At 45.2% G+C, this 25770-nt stretch overlaps 1 protein-coding gene across 3 annotated transcripts in view; it reads left to right on the plus strand.

Moving 5' to 3' along the window:
- Nucleotides 1–25770, plus strand: part of RTTN (rotatin) — a 660131-nt gene that overhangs the window by 241656 nt on the left and 392705 nt on the right. For all 3 annotated transcript variants that reach the window (XM_063923387.1, XM_063923386.1, XM_063923388.1), the window contains exons 17-21: nt 2134–2250; nt 3471–3607; nt 19860–20031; nt 20605–20704; nt 22277–22365. In XM_063923387.1, coding sequence (XP_063779457.1) covers nt 2134–2250; nt 3471–3607; nt 19860–20031; nt 20605–20704; nt 22277–22365 — 615 coding nt within the window. The remainder of the gene's footprint in view (nt 1–2133; nt 2251–3470; nt 3608–19859; nt 20032–20604; nt 20705–22276; nt 22366–25770) is intronic.

A 25770-nucleotide genomic window follows, 5' to 3' on the forward strand; every position in this document is an offset into this window, starting at 1 on the left:
TTTGTCCGTAGGCTTGTGATAGACGCTCGTGTGTAGTCTGCCAGCTTGCACTGTGACCAGGACATCCAGGTAGTTGATGGATACAGGAGACCAATGGTAGGTAATTCTGATTGGTGAGGGTCTGGTGTTGATGGATTCTAGTAAAGTCCTCAACGCGGTTTCTCCCCCTGTCCAAATGATGAACAGGTCCATTGCACTGTTCACTAGATACATTGACGACCTGTTCATCATTTGGACAGGGGGAGAAACCGCGTTGAGGACTTTACTAGAATCCACTACCTCACATCTTGACAAAGGGGTTTAACTCCCCGAAACGTTGATGTTTTCTTCATTGATGTCTTAATACAATTTACTTTTTCATAAGACCCTGAGTGCCGCTGGTCTTTTTCCTGTATTCTGATCCAACACTGAGGGCACCTGGGCAATCATTCTGTACATCAAAAAGGAGTGCCGGGCTGTGTTCACAAGATATATATATATATATATATATATATATATGGGGGGTAACCCCTTGTATAACACTCTTTGTGTCCCAACGCAGCTGCTCCCTCCCGTTCTCGTCGCACTGGCGGGGCGGGCACCGAAGCATGTCCCCCTGCCAGTGAACTACAGATTAAATGCTATATGTCGCCCAGGGCGCTCGCCCCCAGCGCCCTGCACCCTGCAGGGGATGGTACATGTGGGAGCAGGGAGCGCAGCGTTCCCGCTGTCTCTCCCCCCTGCGGCACCCTGGCGGGGTGAACATACGCTGTGCCCAGGCACCTAAATATGTCCCCCGCCAGCCTTGTAGACCCTCAGCAACATGCCCCCCAGGGCGCTCCCCCCCAGCGCCCTGCACCCTGCCAGAAACGTTGGTGTGTTGGAGCATGGAGCGCAGCACTACCTCTGTTACCTCCGTTACTGAAGTCTTCTGCCGTCACTGAAGTCTTCTTTTCTTCCAATATTCACCCGGCTTCTTTCTTCCGGCTTTTGTGAGGGGATTGATGGCGCGGCTCCGGGAACAATCAGCTAGGCGCACCAAGTGATCGAACCCTCTGGAGCTAATGGTGTCCAGTAGCCGAGAAGCAGAGCCTTTAAACTAAGAAGAAGTAGGTCCTGCTTCTCTCCCCTCACTCCCACGTTGCAGGGAGCCCGTAGTCAGCAGGTCTCCCTGAAAATAACAAACCTAACAAAAGTCTTTCAGAGAAACTCAGTAGAGCTCCCCTAGTGTGTGACCCATCACTCCTGGGCACACAGTCTAACTGAGGTCTGGAGGAGGGGCATAGAGGGAGGAGCCAGTTCACACCCAGTTTAAGTCTTTATAGTGTGCCCAAGCTCCTGCGGATCCGTCTATACCCCATGGTCTTGTTGGAGTCCCCAGCATCCTCTAGGACGTATGAGAAATATATATATATATATATATATATATATGTGTATATACACACTTTCATATGTTATAAGTTTTAATTGAGCGTATACTGTACAAACTAAATGATACAAGGGGGAGACTTAAAGATGGCAACACTATATAGATCATTTTATTGTGGCAATGGATCCTTAAATCTGGTCTGAATTTCGACAATCAGTATGGTGATGTTGACATTATGTTGGCATGGTACATCACCATATGTTCATAATTTCGACAATGGGCACGTCGAAAGTTGGCATTTTGACATAGCATTTTTACAATATTAGTTCCCTAGCACATCCTAAACTTAATCGTAACTCTAAACAGTGACATGTGTAGTCGACATTGTGATTTTCAACATTCATAGGGTGGTATTCAAATGATATATCACGCCCAATCTCCTTTCTAAAATGATCCCCGTTATTTTGCATATCGGGCCCATAGTAATCAGGTTTAGCTGTGTAAAGGGTTGGGTGCCATGCCCCCGAGGGCAGAAACAGAACGGGTGTGGAAGGGGGTGAAAAGAATTGAATAGCACCCATAATGTCATGTCAACATTGTAAATATTGATGTTTTGACTTCTGAATATTTCAACCAAGTCGATAATCTGGATATCAAAATAATTACATACTGACTATAAGCAATACTGCTGTGTTTTTATTCAAAAATTTCTTGCAATGTTTATATTCGTCTGTATTAATTAATTTTTGGTAAGGTATATATCAAATATTTTGTACATTTTTCAGATTTCTTCTGCAGCCAAGGCCATTGTTACATTTTTACTTCAAGGACGCCTTGTGATGACGGCATTATCTTGGAATAAGTTTATTGAAGCATTGTACCCAGTCCTACCAGTTTTACAGGTACTGCCCAATTGTTTTCATCCATTTTGAGTTAGCTCAATCACTAAGCGTTAAGTCAAGGAAGCTGCATATTGTTTAAATTAAGGATGAAAATGACCTATGATAAAGATTGTGATAAAAAAAATGTAATCATGTAATATTTACATTCAACTATTTTACAGTGTGTGCTTTATTTTAAATTTGCATTTGACCCTGTTCACACAAGTTCTTACCATAACTGGGCAAAACTATACTATACAGCTGGAATTTGTTTTCAAAGGTTTTAAACTTGAATTAACATGAACATGGCTTGGTAAATTAGACTTTTTTTGTTCCACTTTAGGGGTGTCTAACTAGTTATATATATGTGGGCAAGTTGTAGAGTAGTTGATGGTTTTTTCTCACCCTGACATTCATACAACCCATCTAATGGAAAATTGGATACTTTATTACATGTTACTCAGCAGGGGTGGCCATCCAGTCAGAGACAAAGAGCCAAGACATCTTGTTAGGTACATGAAAGAGCCGACTTCGAGCCGAAGGCGCACTTGCAAAAATGGGGTGTGACCTTGTGCCTGCTAGGCCACGCCCCTGGTATAAAATACATTGAAAAAGCCATATCCAACATAAAATACAATGAAAAAGCCACTTCTACGTCAAATAATTGAAAAAGCCAGATCCGCATAAAATATATTGAAAAAGCCAGATTCACATAATACACTTCAGTTCCCCCATGTGTCACTCCAGCCAGCACCCGCCTGTGTCACTCCAGCCAGCTCCCCCATGTGTATTTGGCTCCCTCAGTTCTCAGTCTACGTAGTGCTGCTGCATGTCTGGCTGTAGTGCAGCGGTTTACAGATCTCTTGTGGTCACGTGACTTTGAGTGTTGGGAGCCACATTTGAATAAAGAAAGAGCCGCATGTGGCTCAAGAGCCACGCGTTGGCCACCACTGTGTTACTGCCTAAAATTAGTTTTTGGGGGCATATGTAATAGGGTCCGAATTTACCTGATGATTTGTTTTAAAGCGGCAAACATTTACAAAGCAAAACCAACCTGGTTTTGCTTTGTAAATGATTGCTGCTTTAAAAGAAAAACATCCGAGATCAGCAGGTATCCCGTACCTCCGGCACACTCTCACACTATTGCCTATGCCCCTAAGTACCTTATGTTTTTATAAGCTTTATACTTCAGCCTGATTTTAAGTAATATTAAATTAAAATCCAGTTCACAATGGTTCCAGGGCTTTGCAGACACAGAGGAAGCACTGGGCACTGCTATCCTGACTTTATGTGAGACATCTGAGGGAGGGAAAGGAGCTTTACCTAAAACAACTCTCTTAAAAGCAGCACTGCGGTTTCTTTATGCCAAAAAACTGACGTGAGTAAACCTTTTTCTTTTGTGATACAATTGACTCAAATATATATTATGATCATTAGCAAATTCCTCCATCATTGTTTATTTTAGGAATACAGTATAATTTGCCATGAGGAACCTATTTTAGATGCCTTCCTGTCAGCAGTTTATTCACCATAGAACAGTTTCCTCTGTTATATTATACGCCTTTTTTAATCTGATTATGTCTATTTTCATGGTTATGTACAGCACTTGCTATTCTATTATGGATTAAATATGTTCCCCTTCCACTTAGGGTCATGAAGGGAGTAGTCAGGTAAGTGAGTCTTTTGTCCCAGAACCATGGAGGGGGTAGTAACTGAGCCATATTCAGCCTCTTAGGGTCTATGATGGACATTAAGCCTTTCAGCTGTTGTACCACACTAATTATAGATCTGCTGAAAGGAGGACTTCCTAACCAGGTTGGTGGCCAGTTGCATGCTGGGCTTTTGGGTGGGAGAGCAGAATTCAAGACTGTAATGAATATCCTCCCTGGCAAGCCTTAGTGGGTGGAATTCAGTTGTTTGAAATGTCAGTTGGGTGTCTGTTTTTTCCTGTCTATTAGGAAAAAACAGACACCCAACCGACTTTTCAAACAATTGAATACCCCCAGTATGTTTACTGGAGTTCAATCAAATTCAAAACGTGCAAAACAAAGACATGGCTTAGATTTTGTAGTCCTTATGTTTGGTTATCGACTAACAAAAATCCAGCTGGTTCCTACTTAGAGACTTGTCTTCCAGGGTCTACTTATTAACAGAGGGTTTTTCTTCTATTGGAAAAATTAGTCCTTCTACACAGACAAGAAATATGTCTATTGGCTCCCAGGCAGGTGTTAGAAATTTTCTGTATAAAAGCCCTGGAGAACATAGCTTTGATATTTGAGGCTACAGAGTCAGCACAATTCCTTTCAAAAGAATTACAGACTAGGTAATTCATCGTGCCCTACGGGCGCTCTTCACATCGTCGCAAGGGGCTACGCCCCCTTAACCCTTGCACGCCCTTCGGGCGTGCAATAGTTTTGTTATTTGGAGTATTACCTCCCATAAGAATTTTGTGAGTGGTTATATATTGCACGGACAAAGGGTGTGCAATGGTTATGGGGCCGTAGCCCCTTGTGCCGATGTGATGAGCGCACGCAGGGCACGAATAATCACCTAGTAGGTGCTGTGGTTGCGGGAGCGATGCTTGTGGGGGAGAAGCGGATGGGAGAGGGGTTCTGGATATGCCGCGAGCAAGGGAGGGGGGGGGGGTGGCTGCAGGGGTGCCACGGATTTGGAAGTGGGTCTGTGGGCACTGTGGGTGCGGGGGAGCCGCGGGTGGTGTAGGGGGTCCTGAGGCACAACAGGTGGGGGTGCCACGGGTGCGGGAGGGGCAGGTGTGGGGGTGCGGCGGATGGTTAAGGGGGTCCGGGGGCGCCGTGGGTGGGAAGGGTCAGGTGCGGAGGTGCGACAGATGGGGGAGGGGTCCGGAGGTGCCGCAGGTGGGGGAGGGGCAGGTGGGGGAGGAGCAGGTGGGGGGTGCGGCGGATGGGGGAGGTGTCCGGAGGCGCTGCGGGTACTGTACCTGCCAAAAAGGTAGTTGGAGGGAATGCAGTAATAGCTAGCAGTCACACTGCTAATCTCTCTCCCTATGATTCCATCTCTCATCAGCAGCGGCAGCATCATCTCATGTACACACATGCCATGTGTCACTATAGGCGTAGGGGAGAGGCACCGGTGCTCAGACAAGCAGGGAGTGGCAGTGAGAGCTGCAGAGCGGCAGACGAAGAGCCGCCTACCAACCTCACATCACCGTGGCGGCACAGGGGTGAACTTTTACCCTGCTGGACCAGACCTTGGGCTGAAGACTGGGAGCATGAGTGCCTGGTAGCTGGGGTCAATGCGCTGGGAGGTGGGGTCACGGTAACTGACCTGCGGGCAGAGCGCTCCTGTGAGACTGAGCAGTGGCTCGGAGTCGGGGTGGCGGCGGTGCCGCAGCAGGTGATGGGGGGTCGCGCTGGACGGTGACACGTGCAGGGCACGCCCCCGGCAGCTGACAGTCTGGAGTGGGGATCCATGGTGGCCGCAGCAGCAACGGCCAGAGGTGGCCTCATCCTCTGCAGCATGGTCTCTAGTGGCCGGGCTCAGCCGCCCTCCTAACCCCAGCAAAGGAGCCGGGACCCGCAAGGAGGAGGACGCGTCCGGCCGGGAAGATGATGGAGAGGTATTTGGCCAGATCTGTGACTCTATGACTGTGACTCCTCCCAACGCTGCGACTCCGCCCAGCGTTAGCCATACAGTCACTGAGTGACAGATCTGGGCAATTGTGTAGGAGATTGGACTCATCTAAAATGGTGGCACCAACATTTGACCAGATATCAGTTTGCCGGTAATGCATTATTAAAATTTGTTGGCTTTAGTATTCTTTTTGCTGTTATGGAATGAGACATTTATTGCAATGGGTGTCCGCTTTTATTATAGGCATTGCTCTACATTGCGAGTTTCCGGGTTTGTGCTTTGCAGAGGGAGTCAAGCTTCTGATCAATTTCCTAAAATTAAGAGTGGTTCTAAATGCTCTAGTTCAGTGGTTCTCAAACTCGGTCCTCAGGACCCCACACAGTGCATGTTTTGCAGATAATTTAGTAGGTGCACAGGTGTATTAATTACTCACTGACACATTTTAAAAGGTCCACAAGTTGAGCTAATTATTTCACTAGTGATTCTGTGAGGAGACCTGCAAAACATGCGCTGTGTGCATTCCTGAGGACCGAGTTTGAGAACCTGTGCTCTAGTTGAAGACACAATCTGAGCTCTCTTGCAAAGAGGGACACTAACATGGCTGAGCACCGCAAATGTTCTTGCAATATCATCAGATGGGGAGAGCTATTAATTCCGAAAGCATGTTCTGTATCCCAGACAGTGGGCTCTTAACGTAGTAAATTTTCAGCAGATTGTGGATTTGGTCAACGACAATGGATTTGCATTCATTCTTTAGCAATGCTGTTATAGTCCAATGGTATTTTTCCTGACTTACATGGTTCATTAGGGTTGCAATGTTGCAGCACATTCTCAAAACTGTCATAAATAATGCATACCGGAGCTGTTGATGGCACCATACTGGCCAAGACATACGTTCTACTTTGGGATTCTTATGATGTCACTAGGTATGTTGTGGCTTTTTATCCTAAACCCATTAACTGATTAAGTGATTAAATCAGCTGGATTTAATGTTAGACATGATCCCTAAGAAAATGAAGTTTTCTGACAAAGTAATAGAGACAGTGATCAAAAATGTCTTTCTCCACAAATAATTTTTCATAGGCTTTAGAAAATTTACACTCATGGATGGAATTTTGCAGTTGGACCAGTTTGGACCATTTATGCACCATGGTTTGGGTACAGAATTCAAACAGAATTCACTAAATAGTTCAGTGGTTTTTTTTCATAATGGCTTGGCCCTTTTACATGAGGGGTATACTTATTTGCAGTATATGATTTATTTTCCACCAACGTAAAGTTCTATACTATTTCATTAGGACTTGAATTAGCGTTAACAGCATTACAACAATCCCCTTTTGAACCACTTGATGGGATGGATGTGAAGCTATTTGACTAATTATATGGCAAAGAGTTTTTCCGAGTTGGGGTCCCTGTCTTTCAGGCCATCCAGAATATTTTTTTCACAATGATACAATGGTTCTCTAGACTAAACCATTTTTTCCCTTACGTCCTATAGGATACTGGGGTCCACATTAGTACCATGGGTATAAACGGGTCCACTAAAAGCCTTGGGCACTTTAAGAAATCAATAGTGTGCACTGGCTCCTCCTTCTATGCCACTCCTACCAGACTCATTTAGCAAATGTGCCCGGAGGAGCTGGTCACGCTTAGGGAAGCTCCTGAAGAGTTTTCTACATTTACTTTCTGTTTGTTGTTTTACAGTCATTGCTGGGTGGCACCGGCATGCTTCTTGGGACTTAAGGGGGAGAACGGCCCAAGTTCCTAAAAAGTTAATGGTCCCGCTTCTCCGCTGACAGGACACTGAGCTCCTGAGGGAGTCATTCGCAAGCCCCACCATGGCGAGCGTACCCTCCCACAGCACGCAAAACACCCCTAACAGAGCCGAAGATAGAAGAGTGGTGAGTACAGCTCCTGAGTCGCAGTTAGCGGGTCGCCAGCGGACATGGTGGCATGAGGGTTGGAGAGCAGCGCTGACATGCAGGCTGCGCTCTGGGGGCTCAGGATGACATGCGGCTGTGTGTGTCCCGCTGTGAGGTGCGCGCTGAGCCACCAATGATACCCACACTGGCCATCCAGTTTACAGAGGGTTTTAACCCTCGGATTAAGCACTCTAAACCTCAGGCCAGTATAAAAAAGACCGAGAAGCTGCGCACCATTACGGGGGTGGGGCTTCACTGTGAGCGGATCCAGCAGTTCACCAGCGACATTTTACCTCTGCAGCTCATACTGGCATACATCACAGGGATGCGCAGCTCCTCCAAGAAGACGCCACATCTCCTCAGCGGTACCAGGGGGTCATAGTAAGGGGGAGGAGGTTGTAGTCCTCTGAAGGGATTTAGTGTGGCGACCTAGCTGTGTTTTTACTCAGCTACAGTGGTGTGGTGTGGTTGGCTCCTATTTCTCTGTCTCCCTGCGGGCTCTGTGTAGGTTATACTGTGTTTGACCTTGTGTGTGTGGGTCCCTTCGCATTACCATGTCTAGGGACTGTGTGTCCTGCACAGCAGAGTGCCTGTCCTCCCCTGGGGACTTGCTACCGTGTATACAGAACAGTACACATTATCAGGCTAGTGGGTCAGAACCCCCATGGTTAGATTCCATAAAGTGGATGATATCTACTATTTCTCTGACGTCCTAGTGGATGCTGGGGACTCCGAAAGGACCATGGGGAATAGCAGCTCCGCAGGAGACTGGGCACAAAAGTAAAAGCTTTAGGACTAGCTGGTGTGCACTGGCTCCTCCCCCTATGACCCTCCTCCAAGCCTCAGTTAGATTTTTGTGCCCGAACGAGAAGGGTGCAATCTAGGTGGCTCTCCTGAGCTGCTTAGAGTAAAAGTTTAAATTAGGTTTTTTATTTTCAGTGAGTCCTGCTGGCAACAGGCTCACTGCATCGAGGGACTAAGGGGAGAAGAAGCGAACTCACCTGCGTGCAGAGTGGATTGGGCTTCTTAGGCTACTGGACATTAGCTCCAGAGGGACGATCACAGGCCCAGCCATGGATGGGTCCCAGAGCCGCGCCGCCGTCCCCCTTACAGAGCCAGAAGAGCAGAAGAGGTCCGGAAAATCGGCGGCAGAAGACGTCCTGTCTTCAATAAGGTAGCGCACAGCACCGCAGCTGTGCGCCATTGCTCTCAGCACACTTCACACTCCGGTCACTGAGGGTGCAGGGCGCAGGGGGGGGGGCACCCTGAGACGCAATAAAAATACCTTAGATGGCAAAAAATACATCACATATAGCTCCTGGGCTATATGGATGCATTTAACCCCTGCCAGAATACATAGAAAAACGGGAGATAAGGCCGCCGATAAGGGGGCGGAGCCTATCTCCTCAGCACACTGGCGCCATTTTCCCTCACAGCTCCGTTGGAGGGAAGCTCCCTCGCTCTCCCCTGCAGTCACTACACTACAGAAAGGGTTAAAAAAGAGAGGGGGGGCACTGATTACGCGCAGTATTAAAGATACAACAGCTATAAGGGGAAAAACACTTATATAAGGTTATCCCTGTATATATATAGCGTTCTGGTGTGTGCTGGCAAACTCTCCCTCTGTCTCCCCAAAGGGCTAGTGGGGTCCTGTCCTCTACCAGAGCATTCCCTGTGTGTGTGCTGTATGTCGGTACGTTTGTGTCGACATGTATGAGGAGAAAAATGATGTGGAGACGGAGCAGGTTGCCTGTAATAGTGATGTCACCCCCTAGGGGGTCGACACCTGAGTGGATGAACTGTTGGAAGGAATTACGTGACAGTGTCAGCTCTGTATAAAAGACAGTGGTTGACATGAGACAGCCGGCTACTCAGCTTGTGCCTGTCCAGACGTCTCATAGGCCGTCAGGGGCTCTAAAGCGCCCGTTACCTCAGATGGCAGATATAGACGCCGACACGGATACTGACTCTAGTGTCGACGGTGAAGAGACAAATGTGACTTCCAGTAGGGCCACATGTTACATGATTGAGGCAATGAAAAATGTTTTACACATTTCTGATAAACGAGTACCACCAAAAAGGGGTATTATGTTCGGTGAGGAAAAACTACCTGTAGTTTTCCTGAATCTGAGAAATTAAATGAGGTGTGTGATGATGCGTGGGTTTCCCCCGATAACAACTGATAATTTCTAAAATGTTATTGGCATTATATCCTTTCCCGCCAGAGGTTAGGGTGCGTTGGGAAACACCCCCTAGGGTGGATAAAGCGCTCACACGCTTGTAAGGGCTCTACCCTCTCCTGAGATGGCCGCCCTTAAGGATCCTGCTGATAGAAAGCAGGAGGGTATCCTAAAATGTATTTACACACATACTGGTGTTATACTGCGACCAGCAATCGCCTCAGCCTGGATGTGCAGTGCTGGGTTGGCGTGGTCGGATTCCCTGACTGAAAATATTGATACCCTAGATAGGGACAGTATATTTTTGCCTATAGAGCATTTAAAAGATGCATTTCTATATATGCGTGATGCACAGCGGAATATTTGCAGACTGGCATCAAGTCTAAGTGCGTTGTCCATTTCTACCAGTAGAGGGTTATGGACACGACAGTGGTCAGGTGATGCGGATTCCAAACGGCATTTGGAAGTATTGCCTTATTAAGGGGAGGAGTTATTTGGGGTCGGTCTTTCAGACCTGGTGGCCACGGCAACAGCTGGGAAATCCACGTTTGTACCCCAGGTCGCCTCTCAACATGAGAAGACGCCGTATTATCAGGCGCAGTCTTTTCGTGGACAAGCGGGCAAAAGGTTCCTCATTTCTGCCCGTGACAGAGGCAGAGGAAAAGGGCTGCAGAAATCAGCCAGTTCCCATGAACAGAAACCCTCTCCCGCCTCTGCCAAGCCCTCAGTATGACGCTGGGGCTTTACAAGCAGAATCAGGCACGGTGGGGGCCCGTCTCAATGAATTTCAGCGCGCAGTGGGCTCACTCGCAAGTAGACCCCTGGATCCTTCAGGTGATATCTCAGGGGTACAAATTGGAATTCGAGACGTCTCCCCCTCGCCGTTTCCTAAAGTCGGCTTTACCGAGGTCTCCTTCTGACAGGGAGACAGTTTTGGAAGCCATTCACAAGCTGTATTCCCAGCAGGTGATAATCAAGGTACCCCTCCTGCAACAGGGAACGGGGTATTATTCCACACTGTTGTGGTACCGAAGCCGGACGGCTCGGTGAGACCGATTCTAAATCTAAAATCTTTGAACACTTACATACAGAGGTTCAAATTCAAGATTGAGTCACTCAGAGCAGTGATTGCGAACCTGGAAGAAGGGGACTACATGATGTCTCGGGACATCAAGGATGCTTACCTTCATGTCCAAATTTACCCTTCTCACCAAGGGTACCTCAGGTTTATGGTACAGAACTGTCACTATCAGTTCAGACGCTGCCGTATGGATGGTCCACGGCACCCCGGGTCTTTACCAAGGTAATGGCCGAAATGATGATATTCCTTCGAAGGAAGGGAATTTTAGTTATCCCTTACTTGGACGATTCCCTGATAAGGGTAAGATCCAGGGAACAGTTGGAGGTCGGTGTAGCACTATCTCAGGTAGTGTTGCGGCAGCACGATTGGATTCTCAATATTCCAAAATCGCAGCTGGTTCCGACGACTCGTCTTCTGTTCCTAGGGATGATCCTGGACACAGTCCAGAAAAAAGTGTTTCTCCCGGAGGAGAAAGCCAGGGAGTGTTCCGAGCTAGTCAGGAACCTCCTAAAACCGAGCCAAGTCTCAGTGCATCAATGCACAAGGGTTCTGGAAAAAATGGTGGCTTCCTACGAAGCAATCCCATTCGGCAGATTCCACGCAAGAACTTTCCAGTGGGACCTGCTGGACAAATGGTCCGGGTCGCATCTTCAGATGCATCAGCGGATAACCCTGTCACCAAGAGCAAGGGTGTCCCTCCTGTGGTGGTTGCAGAGTGCTCATCTTCTAGAGGGCCGCAGATTCGGCATTCAGGACTGGGTCCTGGTGACCACGGATGCCAGCCTGCGAGGCTGGGGAGCAGTCACACAGGGAAGGATTTTCCAGGGCTTATGGTCAAGCCTGGAGACATCACTTCACATAAATATCCTGAAGCTAAGGGCCATTTACAATGCTCTAAGCTTAGCAAGACCTCTGCTTCAAGGTCAGCCGGTGTTGATCCAGTCGGACAACATCACGGCAGTCACCCACGTAAACAGACAGGGTGGCACAAGAAGCAGGAGGGTAATGGCAGAAGCTGCAAGGATTCTTCGCTGGGCGGAAAATCATGTGATAGCACTGTCAGCAATTCCGGGAGTGGACAACTGGGAAGCAGACTTCCTCAGCAGACACGACCTCCACCCGGGAGAGTGGGGACTTCACCCAGAAGTCTTCCACATGATTATAAACCGTTGGGAAAAACTCGACAGGTATTGCGCCAGGTCAAGGGACCCTCAGGCAATAGCTGTAGACGCTCTGGTAACACCGTGGGTGTACCAGTCAGTGTATGTGTTCCCTCATCTGCCTCTCATACCCAAGGTACTGAGATTGATAAGATGGAGAGGAGTAAGCACTATATTCGTGGCTCCGGATTGGCCAAGAAGGACTTGGTAACCAGAACTTCAAAAGATGCTCACGGAGGATCCGTGGCCTCTACCTCTGATAAGGGACCTGCTTCAGCAAGGACCCTGTCTGTTCCAAGACTTACCGCGACTGCGTTTGACGGCATGGCGGTTGAACGCCGGATCCTGAAGGAAAAAAGGCATTCCGGATGAGGTCATCCCTATCCTGATCAAAGCCAGGAAGGATGTAACCACAAAACATTATCACCGCATTTGGCGAAAATATGTTGCGTGGTGCGAGGCCAGTAAGGCCCGACGGAGGAAATTCAGCTGGGTCCATTCCTACATTTCCTGCAAACAGGAGTGTCTATGGGCCTGAAATTGGGGTCCATTAAGGTTCAAATTTCGGCCCTGTCAATTTTCTTCCAAAAAGAACTAGCTTCAGTCCCTGAAGTTCAGACGTTGTAAAAGGGGTACTGCATATACAGCCTTTTTTTGTGCCTCCAGTGGCACCTTGGGATCTCAATGTAGTTTTTGGGTTCCAAAAAGTCACATTGGTTTGAACCACTTAAATCTGTGGAGTTAAAATATCTCACATGGAAAGTGGTCATGCTGTTGGCCCTGGCCTGGGCCAGGCGCGTGTCAGAATTGGCGGCTTTATCCTGTAAAAGCCCTTATCTGATTTTCTATTCGGACAGGGCGGAATTGAGGACTCGTCCTCAGTTTCTCCCTAAGGTGGTTTCAGCGTTTCACCTGAACCAACATATTGTGGTGCCTGCGGCTACTAGGGACTTGGAGGACTCCAAGTTGCTAGACGTTGTCAGGGCCCTGAAAAAATATGTTTCCAGGACGGCTGGAGTCAGAAAATCTGACTCGCTGTTTATCCTGTATGCACCCAACAAGCTGGGTGCTCCTGCTTCTAAGCAGACTATTGCTCGTTGGATTTGTAGTACAATTCAGCTTGCACATTCTGTGGCAGGCCTGCCACAGCCAAAAATCTGTAAATGCCCACTCCACAAGGAAGATGGGCTCATCTTGGGCGGCTGCCCGAGGGGTCTCGGCTTTATAACTTTGCCGAGCAGCTACTTGGTCAGGAGAAAATACGTTTGTAAAATTCTACAAAATTGATACCCTGGCTGAGGAGGACCTGGAGTTCTCTCAATTGGTGCTGCAGAGTCATCCGCGCACTCCCGCCCGTTTGGGAGCTTTGGTATAATCCCCATGGTCCTTTCGGAGTCCCCAGCATCCACTAGGACGTCAGAGAAAATAAGAATTTACTTACCGATAATTCTATTTCTCATAGTCCGTAGTGGATGCTGGGCGCCCATCCCAAGTGCGGATTGTCTGCAATACTTGTACATCGTTACAAAAATCGGGTTATTATTGTTGTGAGCCATCTTTTCAGAGGCTCCTCTGTTATCATGCTGTTAACTGGGTTCAGATCACAGGTTGTACGGTGTGATTGGTGTGGCTGGTATGAGTCTTACCCGGGATTCAAAATCCTTCCTTATTGTGTACGCTCGTCCGGGCACAGTATCCTAACTGAGGCTTGGAGGAGGGTCATAGGGGGAGGAGCCAGTGCACACCAGCTAGTCCTAAAGCTTTTACTTTTGTGCCCAGTCTCCTGCGGAGCCGCTATTCCCCATGGTCCTTTCGGAGTCCCCAGCATCCACTACGGACTACGAGAAATAGAATTATCGGTAAGTAAATTCTTATTTTCTACTAAATTAGCCCATACTGAGAAAGATCGCAATACTTAAGACAGTCTATGGATGATCTGATGATTAGAGATTCAGTTCCCATACCAACGTTTCAGACCCCTGCCATTTGTCCACAGATGCGTACTCTGGCCCAGCTCATGCAAGCTGATACTGATGACGATACATCAGACCCAGACGAGGGTGAAGTGGATGTGAGTGGGGGAGATGCTGTCCTGTCACAAGGAATACAGGCCCTGATAGCTTCTATCAGAATGTCCTGCACATTCCTGACAAGGTGGAGGAGGAATATTATTTTAATCTAAAAAAGAAATCCTCAGCTACTTTTCCTGCATCAAAGGAATTGAATGCACTGTTTGAAGAAACTTGGGCTAATCCTGACAAAAAAATTCAGATCCCTAAGATGTTAATTACATCCTTTCCCTTTCCTCTGGAGAATAGAAAGAAATGGGAAAACCCGCCGATTGTGGACGCATCGGTATCTAGGTTGTCACGTATGATAATCTTACCTGTTCCAGGGACAGCATACTTAAAGGACACGGCTAAACGCAAGATTGAGACCACTCTCAAATCTTTATATACTTCTGCTGGTGTGGCCCAGAGACTCACTTTTGCTTGTGCATGGATCACTAGGGCCATTGCTAAATGGTCAGGTAACCTAATTGGTGAATTAGATTCCTTGCCCAGGGGGGAGATCATTTTACTCCTACAGCATATTCAGGACTCTGCTAACTTTATGGTGGAGGCCATAAAGGAAATTGGTTTGCTGCACGGACGCACCACTGCCATGTCAGTGTCAGCACGCAGGGCCTTGTGGCTGCGCCAGTGGACTGTGGATGCGGATTCCTGAAAAGGCGTGGAAAGCCTACTGTTCACAGGCGAGGCCCTTTTTGGAGATGAACTGGATACGTGGAAACCCAAGGCTTTGGCGGGTAAGTCTACATATCTTCCTTCCGCAGCACCCCCAGCTAGAAAAACCTACTCTGCTCAAACTCTGCAGTCCTTTCAGACAGCGAAGTTTAATGGCAAACAAAAGGTTCTTCTACAGCCTTCAAAGGCAATAAAGGTAAACCCAGAATACCAGCAGCTGCAGGTTTTCAGGAACAGACCTCCAATTCTGCTTCCGCAAAGCCTTCAGCATGATAGTGGACCACACTGCCTGGAAGACAGGCAGGTGGGAGCCCGGTTACATTATTTCAGTCACGTTTGGACAACATCATGCTAGGATCCCTGGGTCAAAGACCTTATCGCCCAGGGATACAGACTGGAGTTTCAGGAGCTCCCACCTCACAGATACTTCAAATCAGGCTTACCAGCTTCTCCGGACACAGGTACGACTTTGCAGACAGCAATTCAGAAACTGGTACAAACTCAGGTAATTGTCTCATTTACACTTCAACTACAAAACAAGGGTTATTACTCCAACCTGTTTGTGGTACCGAAACCGGACGGTTCGGTGAGGCCTATTTTAAACCTCAAGAACTTACGGGTGTTCAAGTTCAAGATGGAGTCTCTGAGAGCAGTGATCTCAGGTCTGGAGGAGGGGATTTTTTGGTGTCTCTGGACATCAATGATGCATTCCTTCATATTCCGATTTGGCCGCCCATATTCCGATTTGGCCGCCTCATCAGGCTTATCTACGGTTTGCACTGCAGGACTGTCACTGCCAGTTCCTGGCCCTGCCATTTGGCCTCTCCACGGCACCGAGGGTGTTCACCAAGGTAATGGCAGAGATGATGTTTCTCCTCCGCAAGCAGGGAGTGAACATAATACCGTACCTGGACGGCCTGCTGATAACAGCACCATCCAGGGAGAGGTTGTTGGACAGCATTACCCTCTCAACCCGACTACTCCAGGATCACAGGTGGATTCTGAACCTACCAAAATCCAACCTGGAACCAACATGGAGGCTTCCGTTCCTGGGGATGATACTGGATACGGAGGTACAGAAGGTATTCCTTCCGTTGGAAAAGGCATTGGTGATCCAAACAATGGTGCGGGATGTTCTAAAACCAACCCGGATATCGGTGCATCTATGCATTTGCCTTCTTGGGAAGATGGTAGCCCTTACAAGGCTCTGCAGTATGGAAGGTTTCATGCAGTTGAATCTGTTGGACAAATGGTCCGGATCGCATCTTCACATGCACCAGAGGATACGCCTGTCACCAAAAGCCAGGATTTCTCTTCTGTGGTGGCTTCAGACTTCTCACCTGACTGAGGGTCGAAGGTTCGGGATTCAAAATTGGATTCTGCTAACCACAGACTCAAGCCTCAGAGGTTGGGGAGCAGTCACCCAGGGTTAACAGTTCCAAGGAAAATGGTCAAGTCAGGAAACCATCCTTCCGATCAACGTTCTGGAGCTAAGGGCCATATACAACGCCCTTCTTCAGGCATCGCATCTTCTTCAAGATCACGTCTTTCAAGTTCAGTCGGACAATGTGATGGCAGTAACGTACATAAATCGACAGGGCAGAACGAAGAGCAGAGCAGCAATGTCAGAGGATTCTCCTCTAGGCAGAAAGAAATGCGGTGGCGCTGTCGGCAATCTTCATTCCGGGAGTAGACAACTGGGAAGCGGACTTCCTCAGCAGACACGACCTCCACCCAGGAGAGTGGGGACTTCACCCCCAGGTGTTCGAGTCCTTGACACGTTGGTGGGGGACTTCACAAATAGACACAAATAGACATGATGGCCTCTCGTCTCAACAAGAAGCTCAAGCGGTATTGTTCCAGGTCGAGGGACCCACAAGAATTGGCGGTGGACGCTCTGGTATCTCCATGGGTTTACCAGATGGTTTACGTGTTTCCACCTCTTCCATTAGTCCCAAGAATTCTCAAAAGAATAAAGGTTCAAGCAATTCTCGTTGCCTCGGACTGGCCAAGAAGGGCCTGGTACGCGCTCCTAGAGGACCCGTGGCCTCTGCCTCTTCGAGAGGATCTTCTACAACAGGGGCTGTTCGTCTATCAAGACTAAACACGGCTACGTTTGACGGCATGGAGGTTGAGCGTCAAATTCTAGCCCTAAGGGGATGCCGGACAGGGTTATTCCAACCCTGGTCCAAGCCAGGAAAGGGGTAACGTCTAAACACTACCACCGTATTTAGAAAAAAATCATCTCGTGGTGTGAAAACAGGAAATTTCCTACAGTGGAATTTCAACTGGGCCGTTTCCTCTTTTTTCTGCAGTCAGGTGTGGATGTGGGCCTACGATTGGGCGCCTTGAAAGTCCAGATTTCGGCCTTATCCATTTTCTTCCAGAAACAATTGGCTTTCCTCCCTGAGGTTCATACGTTCTTGAAGGGTGTTCTGCACATCCAACCGCCCTTTGTGCCTCCCACGACACCTTGGGATCTCAGCGTGGTGTTGCAGTTTTTACAATCAGAATGGTTTGAGCCTTTACAGGAGGTTGACATAAAGTTTCTTACGTGGAAGACCGTTATACTGTTGGCCTTAGCTTCCGCAAGGCGTGTGTCGGAACTGGGGGCGTTGTCTCACAAAAGCCCCTATTTGATTTTTAATGAAGATAGAGCTGAACTCAGAACTCGTCAACAATTTCTTCCTAAAGTGGTGTCTGCGTTTCATATCAACCAACCTATTGTGTTTCCGGTGCTACGGACACCCCTGCTACATCAAAGTCCTTGGATATTGTGAGGACTTTGAAGATCTATGTGAAGTGGACAGCTTGTCACAGAAAATCTGACTCGCTGTTTTTTCTCTATGATCCCAAGAGAATTGGGTGTCCTACTTCAAAGCAGTCTATTGCTCGCTGGATTAGGCTTACTATCCAGCAGGCTTATTTATCGGCAGGATTGCCGGATCCGAAAGTACAGGCCCACTCTACTAAGTCGGTGGGTTCTTCCTGGGCGGCTTCCTGGGGTTTATCGGCTTTACAGCTCTGCCGAGCATCGACTTGGTTGGCTTCGAACACGTTTGCTAAGTTCTACAAGTTGGATACTTTGACCAAACTGAAGGTCCTCAGAGGCCAATCAGTTCTGCAGGAACCTCAGCACTCTCCCGCCCGGTTTGGGAGCTTTGGTACATCCCCATGGTACTAAATGGACCCCAGTATCCTCTAGGATGTAAGAGAAAATTGGATTTTAATTACCTACTGGTAAATCTTTTTCTCGTAGACTGTAGAGGATGCTGGGCGCCCGCCCAGTGCTTCATGTTTCCTGCACTGTTACTTCGTTAAATATTGTTGTTGGTTCAGCTGTTGCTGTTCACGTTTGGTTAGCATGGCTTTCCTCTTGTTTGTCTGTGCTGGTTCGAATCTCACCACTGACCTGTTACATCCTTCCTCAGGATATGTCCGTCTCCTCGGACACAGTTTCTAGACTGAGTCTGGTAGGAGGGGCATAGAGGGAGTTGCAAGTGCACACTATTGATTTATTAAAGTGCCCAAGGCTCCTAGTGGACTCGTCTATACCCATGGTACTAATGTGGACCCCAGTATCCTCTACGGACTATGAGAAAGGGATTTACCGGTATGTAATTAAAATCTTATTTTTTTTCTTACGTTACATCTAAATAATTACATTTTGATTCTGGTACAAAGTTGAAATTTGTATATGGATGAAAAGAAATCTCTCATTGGATATCATTGGGGCATTGAGGTTTTATCACAAGGATCTCATTTTTTTATTCTCTCTAATGCCTACAGAAGAGTTTGGCTTTGTTGAAATAGACATAGCTATTTGGATTCCTTTTGTGATTCAGTTATTTGAGGCTAGGAAACCTGTTCTTTGCAATATGAAGACACATTCTAACAGATGAGTGAGCACTTTGTTGACTTGGCAGCATGTGGCATTATCTGAGCTGTGTTGGGTAATCTCATTGTTCTCGTACATAATTTCATAAAATTGTACATGTTTAATTTTGTGGGCTGGAATATGTTGTGCACTTCAGCACTGTAAGCACATTAAACCGAAGGATGTCCTGAGGGTTTAGTGTCCTGCAGTGGGATGATATAAAATATTATGTATCAAGGATTTTTTTTACATTATTTTCTTCTGATTAAGAACGTTGCAGTAGTTTTATAGTTATGTTTTATAGTTACATCATTCATACAATTTGGGCTCATTAAAAGCAAATAGATTATGTTTCTCTTACGTCCTAGAGGATGCTGAGGTCCACATTAGTACCATGGGGTATAGACGGATCCACCAGGAGCCATTGGCACTTTAACAGTTTGAGAGTTTTTGCGTGTTTAATATTTGTTGACTTATATTTGTAATTCTGTATATTGGTTTACTGAACTTTGTAATGGATACGTATTATAGTAATAATTACTTCATAGTGAATGGGTGGGCTGTCTGTTAAAAGAAATAATAATAATGGTAATATTAGAATATTCAATTCAATGGGTGTGTTCAATATTAAACTTAAATATTACAGTAGATGCAAAGGGTGGTACCCAATTAGTCCCTAAAATTATTTAGGTGCGAAAAATTGGGCGGTTTTTGCAAAAAATTTTTTTTTCCTGCTATTGTTTTTTCTTCAGGCTATTCAGTTAGCCCATTTTTTTCCGCCCGAAAACTTTTAAATTTTCGCCCAAAAAACTATAGGGTCTACGTAAAGTTGCGGACCTATGTATTTTCGCGGCCACATTTAGGTAAAAAAATGCAAGCTAATCGCAGATTTGGTTAGTTCCAGCATTAGAGTATTTGGATAGCCCATGGCAGGTAATTAGCCCATCTAAATTACTGCAGCTAATTGGATACTGCCCAAAGTTTGAATTGGTAGTTTTACTTTAAAAAACCACTGTAATTTACAGTTTTCGCTGTTCTTTTATTTATCTAGATTACGGTCACTGGGTATTAAGTGGTTATTAGTCCACTTAATGAATGATAAAAAGTCTAACTGCAAGCGCCCTGAATTACAAGGAAGTATTATGTCTAAGGCTGTCAGTCTTTATATCACAGAGCGACCACTTGAGTTAAAGCTGGACAACAAGGGAATATCCTTTTTCAAGGTTAATAGCTACAATGATCTTCACATGTAAAATGCAGCTTTTTATGTTTGACTGGATGATGTAGAAAACCTATTTAATTACATAAGAGCAATTTTTGTTGCAATTAAGTATTTCTGAATTAAAATGTATGGAGTCACGTAGTTTTAGTTTCATCACTATTGGAAACTTCTGTCTTACCTGGTTTAGCACATGTAGATTTAAGCCCCTTTCTCTGATAGATAAAACATTTTTTTTTTGCCGTTTATAGAAATTTGTAGTTGTGAAAATTCTGTTTTAGAACCAGAAGACTTCAAATGCAGCGTTGATGTTTACAAGCTTTGCATATTGAAGTACAGTATATGCGTACACAGACATATTACAGATTACATTATTTAAAACAGGCATGGAGTTTTTGAATGTGTGCTTTGATGATATTTTCTTTTAGTTCTGTTAACAAAATCTATCCTTGTATGTGTTGTTCAATACAACCAGAAATTATCGCTCTGGAAAGTGGTGTGTTTTTTTTTTTTTTTTTGTTTTTTTTACAAATCACACAGTTTATTAACTAGTTTGCACTCTGCATTGAATCTGTAGGCAGAGACTGTCAAGAAAGTGGCAGAAATCTTTACTTCAGAAAATGTGGACATAGCACTTCGCAAATCAGCAGCGGAACAGCTGGCAGTTATAACACAAGGTAAGTTTTTATGTTTTGTGTTACCTGAGAATAATCAGATTAATTTTGTTTTTCTACACAAAGGATACATCAGCAGCCACACAAAATATGTTACATTTCTTCTGGAGTTGCTGTTATGTACTTATTTCTCCTTTTTTAAACCCAGTTTAAATTATATCTTAAACCATAAGTGAATTAAGTCGGCCAAGCGCATCCGCCATTGTAAGTGCACCAAACACAAACTTGCTTCGGTGACATGACGTTAAATTCGTACACCTCGACAGGTTAGCAATACATTTATACTGCTGACATGCACTTTAGATGCATAAATCTGACCACATTGCTCACCTCAATATTTGACCATGTTTCTGCCAGCCCCAACATCTTACAAGTGATGTTGGGACAGTGTGAGTGATATGAGGTGCAGACTATTGGCCGTGGGGAAGCAGCAGCCTACCTGCTCTGGCCTGGCGGAAAATTAGAACAAAATAGAGAACATTACACACGTGAGAGGTCTGGATACCGTATTCATTGAATCATACTTTTTTTTTTTGTGTGTATATTTATGTGTATAATATATGTAAACACATACATACACCGTGACAACTTGTCTGGGGTACTCCAAACTAAGGGGGTCATTCAGATCTGATCGCTGCTGTGTGTTTTTGCACAGGAAGTGATCAGATCCGAACTGCACATGCATATACACCGCACTGTGCCGGTGCGTCTTACGGCTGCAACGGGCATCGGCGCCCTGCGACAGGATTGTGCGAAGGATCTATTCGCATGGGCGTTCGCAAGTAGATTGACAGGAAGAGGCCGTATGTGGCAGGCAACTGACCGTTTACAGGGAGTGTCCGGAAAAACACAGGTGGGATCAAGCATTTTCAGGGAGGGTGTCTGAGTAAAATCCAGTCCCAATCAACCTGATGTGATTGCAGTGGAAGAGTAAGTCCTGGGTTGTGCAGAGACTGCAGCTCTGCTACACATGCGTTGGCACACCTGCACAGCAAAAACCCACTCCCCCAGTAGGCAGCGACTATCTGATCGCAGAACTGCAAAAATCGTTGCCTAGCAATCAGATCTGAATGACCCCCTAAGTTCTAGAGTGCAGCCAACAAGTTGCTTGCATGAACTGGGTAGCACACTGCTACCAATGTGGAGGGCTTTGCTCAAAAGACCTGACGTGATTCCCAAGACAGTCTTCAGCAATTGTTAGTCAGTTCTCCTAACCACTGAACCAGTACATTTTCCTTATAATCATGTTTGCCTAAAAATTAATATTATAAATGCTTTACATGTACGTGTGAGCACTTGTGTGTTCTACAGATTTAACAATGTGTGTATTCAGCAAGCCTTAAATATTCCATAGGTGTGATTGTTTTGTTTGACTTTTCTGGCATTATGGACATCTCACGGCTGGCACTGCATTATAAACCAGTGCATGGATCTCCCCAATTAATATGTGTTGTGAACTCAACTAGCAGAAAAGCACTGTATTAGAATCTTTCCATCTACATTCTATCTACTGAGCAGGAAATAGAAGATCTGAATTTGCTGCATTATTGTTACTTTTAACCTTACTTATTCCAGATATGACAATGCACAGTGTTGTTCAAGAACTGGGGATTGTGGAAAAGATAAGGAACATTTTGCAGAATTGTGTGCACCAAGATGGAAAGGTAAGTACAATTACTGTGTAAAGTTTACACATCCTATTAAAAGTTGTGTGTGTGTGTGTGTGTGTGTGTGTGTGTGTATATATATGTATGTTACATGCAAGTTGCATCCTATTAAGAGGTTATATGTGTATATATATATATATATATAACAAAAGAAATCCTCCACGGCACTCAGTAAATAACACGCAAAGAGGCAGAAACACAGCAACGTTTCAAAGGATTTATTCCCTCATCGTCAGGCACAAAATACAGTGTACAAGCAGCTCACCTTATACCCCAGGTAACCCACGTGTTGGCGGCGGCGCCCGGAAGTCAGGGGGACGGCATCCACAAAGGACGTCATCAACCGCTGCCCGTTGCCATAGCCACCAAATAAAACAAACATTTAAAATAAACGGGATACAATGGAGTTACGGGCAGATGTATAACTGTAAATTTTCAAGAGACATACTTATACAATATACAAAAAATATATATACCATCAGAAAAAATACAATAAACACAAAGAAAAGAGAAATGAAGCAGGTCCCTCCCTAATCAGATGCACGCATAAATCCCTGACTGCTCGTTCAGGCCCTTAGGAGATATAGTCTGTAGCCGATGAATCCATCTCGCCTAACACCTAAGTAATTTCAATGACCGATCACCCCCTCTCACATCAAGGGGGATATGATCGATAATAATGTAGCGTAAAGTGGCCAGACTGTGTCCAGCTTCCATAAAGTGTCTGGCAACAGGCTGGTCACTCTGTTTCTTCTCAATGGCATTACGTATGGCATACCTATGAGCTGCCATTCTTTTACGTAAGGTACGTTCCGTTTTGCCAACATAACTTAAGCCACACGGACATGTTAATAAATAAATTATAAAACGAGTGGTACAAGTGACTTTATGTTTTATAACAAATTTCTGACCGCTATGAGGATGATTAAATGTAGTGCTAGCAACAAGAGAGCGGCAAGTCGTGCAATTTAAGCATTTATAACATCCTGGTTTGCGACCCAAGAATCCAGAATCAAACGCATTGGCCCGTTGTGAGGTAATGTCAGTCTTGACCACAAAGTCACGGATGTTCCGACCTCTAGTATAACAGTTCATTAAATTGGTATCAGACAAATTAAGAGTTTTATCAGACTTAACTATTGGCCAAAGTTTTTTACTCGTTTGATTAATGATTTGACTGGATGTATTAAAGTGTGTCACCCATGGCATTTTGGAAACCGTACCCAAATTATCCTTACGTTTCAATAGAGTAGATCGGGGTATATTGAGAGCTCTATGTTTTGCTTTAATGAGCATATCATAATTATAGCCCCTACACAAAAAGTCAGAGATCATCTTATCAATGCTCTCAGCTGCAGTATGTAAATCGCAGCAAATCCGACATACTCTAATAAACTGAGAGTATGGCAAACCGTATTTTAAAGGTTTTGGGTGAAAACTACTAGCGTGTAATATCGAATTCCTATCAGTTGTCTTTTTAAATAAAGAGGTAACCAGCCGATTGCCGCAAAGATCAATAGTGACATCCAAAAAATGTACACTAGTCTGATCAATATTAAAAGTGAATTTAATAGGGCAATCTAGCGCATTATGTTCACTCATGAGATGATCAAAAGCATGTTTGGAACCAGTCCAGATAATTAACAAGTCATCTATGTAACGACCAAAAAATAAAATATTATCAGATACTACAGGGTTAGAGAAAAAAATCTGTTCTTCCATAACAAACATATAGGCGTTAGCGTACGATGGGGCCACATTCGACCCCATCGCTACGCCAGACACCTGTAAGTAGAAATGGCCATCAAAGTAAAAATAATTGTGAGTTAAGATCATCTCAAGAATGTCACAGACAAAATCAACATTAGGACCTACATATAGCTCATGTGTAGAAATTAGCTGTCGAACTGCCCTAATACCATCCTCATTAGGGATAACAGTGTACAGACTGGTAATGTCGGCACTACAAAGCCAGCTGTCGACTGGAACATGAATCTCACCCAATTTATTCAAAAGAGCAGTCGTGTCTGATAAATAATTAACATGATTAGTAATGCATGGTTGGAGCAAAGAATCTAGATAAACAGAGCAGTTTTGAAACAGCGATCCACGAGCAGAAATAATAGGTCGGCCAGGTGGACAAACCAAATCCTTATGAATCTTAGGGAGGGTATAGATCAATGGCACCTTGGGAGATTTAGGACAAAGTGCATCAGCCAATGATTGATCTATAGCCCCCTCATTTACGGCTGATGTAAGCATGGAAGATAATCTAGCAACAAAGGCATCAGTCGGATCCCCCTCTAGGCGTTTATAGACTCTAGTATCAGCTAATTGCCGGTAAATCTCATCACGATATTGTTTTAAATCCTGTATAACAATTGCCCCGCCTTTATCAGCAGGGCGAATAGTTATATCATCATACCTGGCAAGACACTTCAAAGCCTCAGATTCACCAAAAGATAGATTGTTATACATAGGTTCATGATACTGCAAAACATCTTTATTAATATCGGAATCAAGCATGCGAGAAATATATATATACAGGTTGAGTATACCATATCCAAAATGCTTGGGACCAGATGTATTTTGGATATCAGATCTTTCCGTATTTTGGAATAATTGCATACCATAATGAGACATCCTGACTATGGGACCTAAGTCTAAGCACGGAATGTATTTATGTTTCAAATACACCTTATACACACGGCCTGAAGGTCATTTTAGCCAATATTTTTAATAACTTTGTGCATTAAACAAAGTGTGCACATTCACACAATTCATTTATGTTTTATATACACCTTATACACACAGCCTGAAGGTCATTTAATACAATATTTTTAATAACTTTATGTATTAAACAAAGTTCGTTTACACTGTGCCATCAGAAAACAAACGATTCACACTCATGGTTAGTGGTTGGGTGAAACCATTTATTGTCAAACAATTGTGTTTACTCTTTTTAAATCATAATGATAAACAGAAACTACCCAAATGACCCTGATCAAAAGTTTACATACCCCAGTTCTTAATACCGTATATTGCCCCCTTTAACATCAATGACAGCTTAAAGTCTTTGTGGTAGTTGTGGATGAGGCTTTTTATTTTCTCAGATGGTAAAGCTGCCCATTCTTCTTGGCAAAAAGCCTCCAGTTCCTGTAAATTCTTGGGCTGTCTTGCATGAACCGCACGTTTGAGATCTCCCCAGAGTAGCTCAATGATATTGAGGTCAGGAAACTGAGATGGCCACTCCAGAACCTTCACTTTATTCTGCTGTAGCCAATGACTGGTCGACTTGGCCTTGTGTTTTGGATCATTGTCATGTTGGAACGTCCAAGTACGTCCCATGCGCAGTTTCCGGGCTGATAAGTGCAAATTTTCCTCCAGTATTTTCTGATAACA

Source organism: Pseudophryne corroboree, chromosome 5, assembly GCF_028390025.1.
Source record: "Pseudophryne corroboree isolate aPseCor3 chromosome 5, aPseCor3.hap2, whole genome shotgun sequence".
NCBI classification, from domain to species: Eukaryota; Metazoa; Chordata; class Amphibia; order Anura; family Myobatrachidae; genus Pseudophryne; species Pseudophryne corroboree.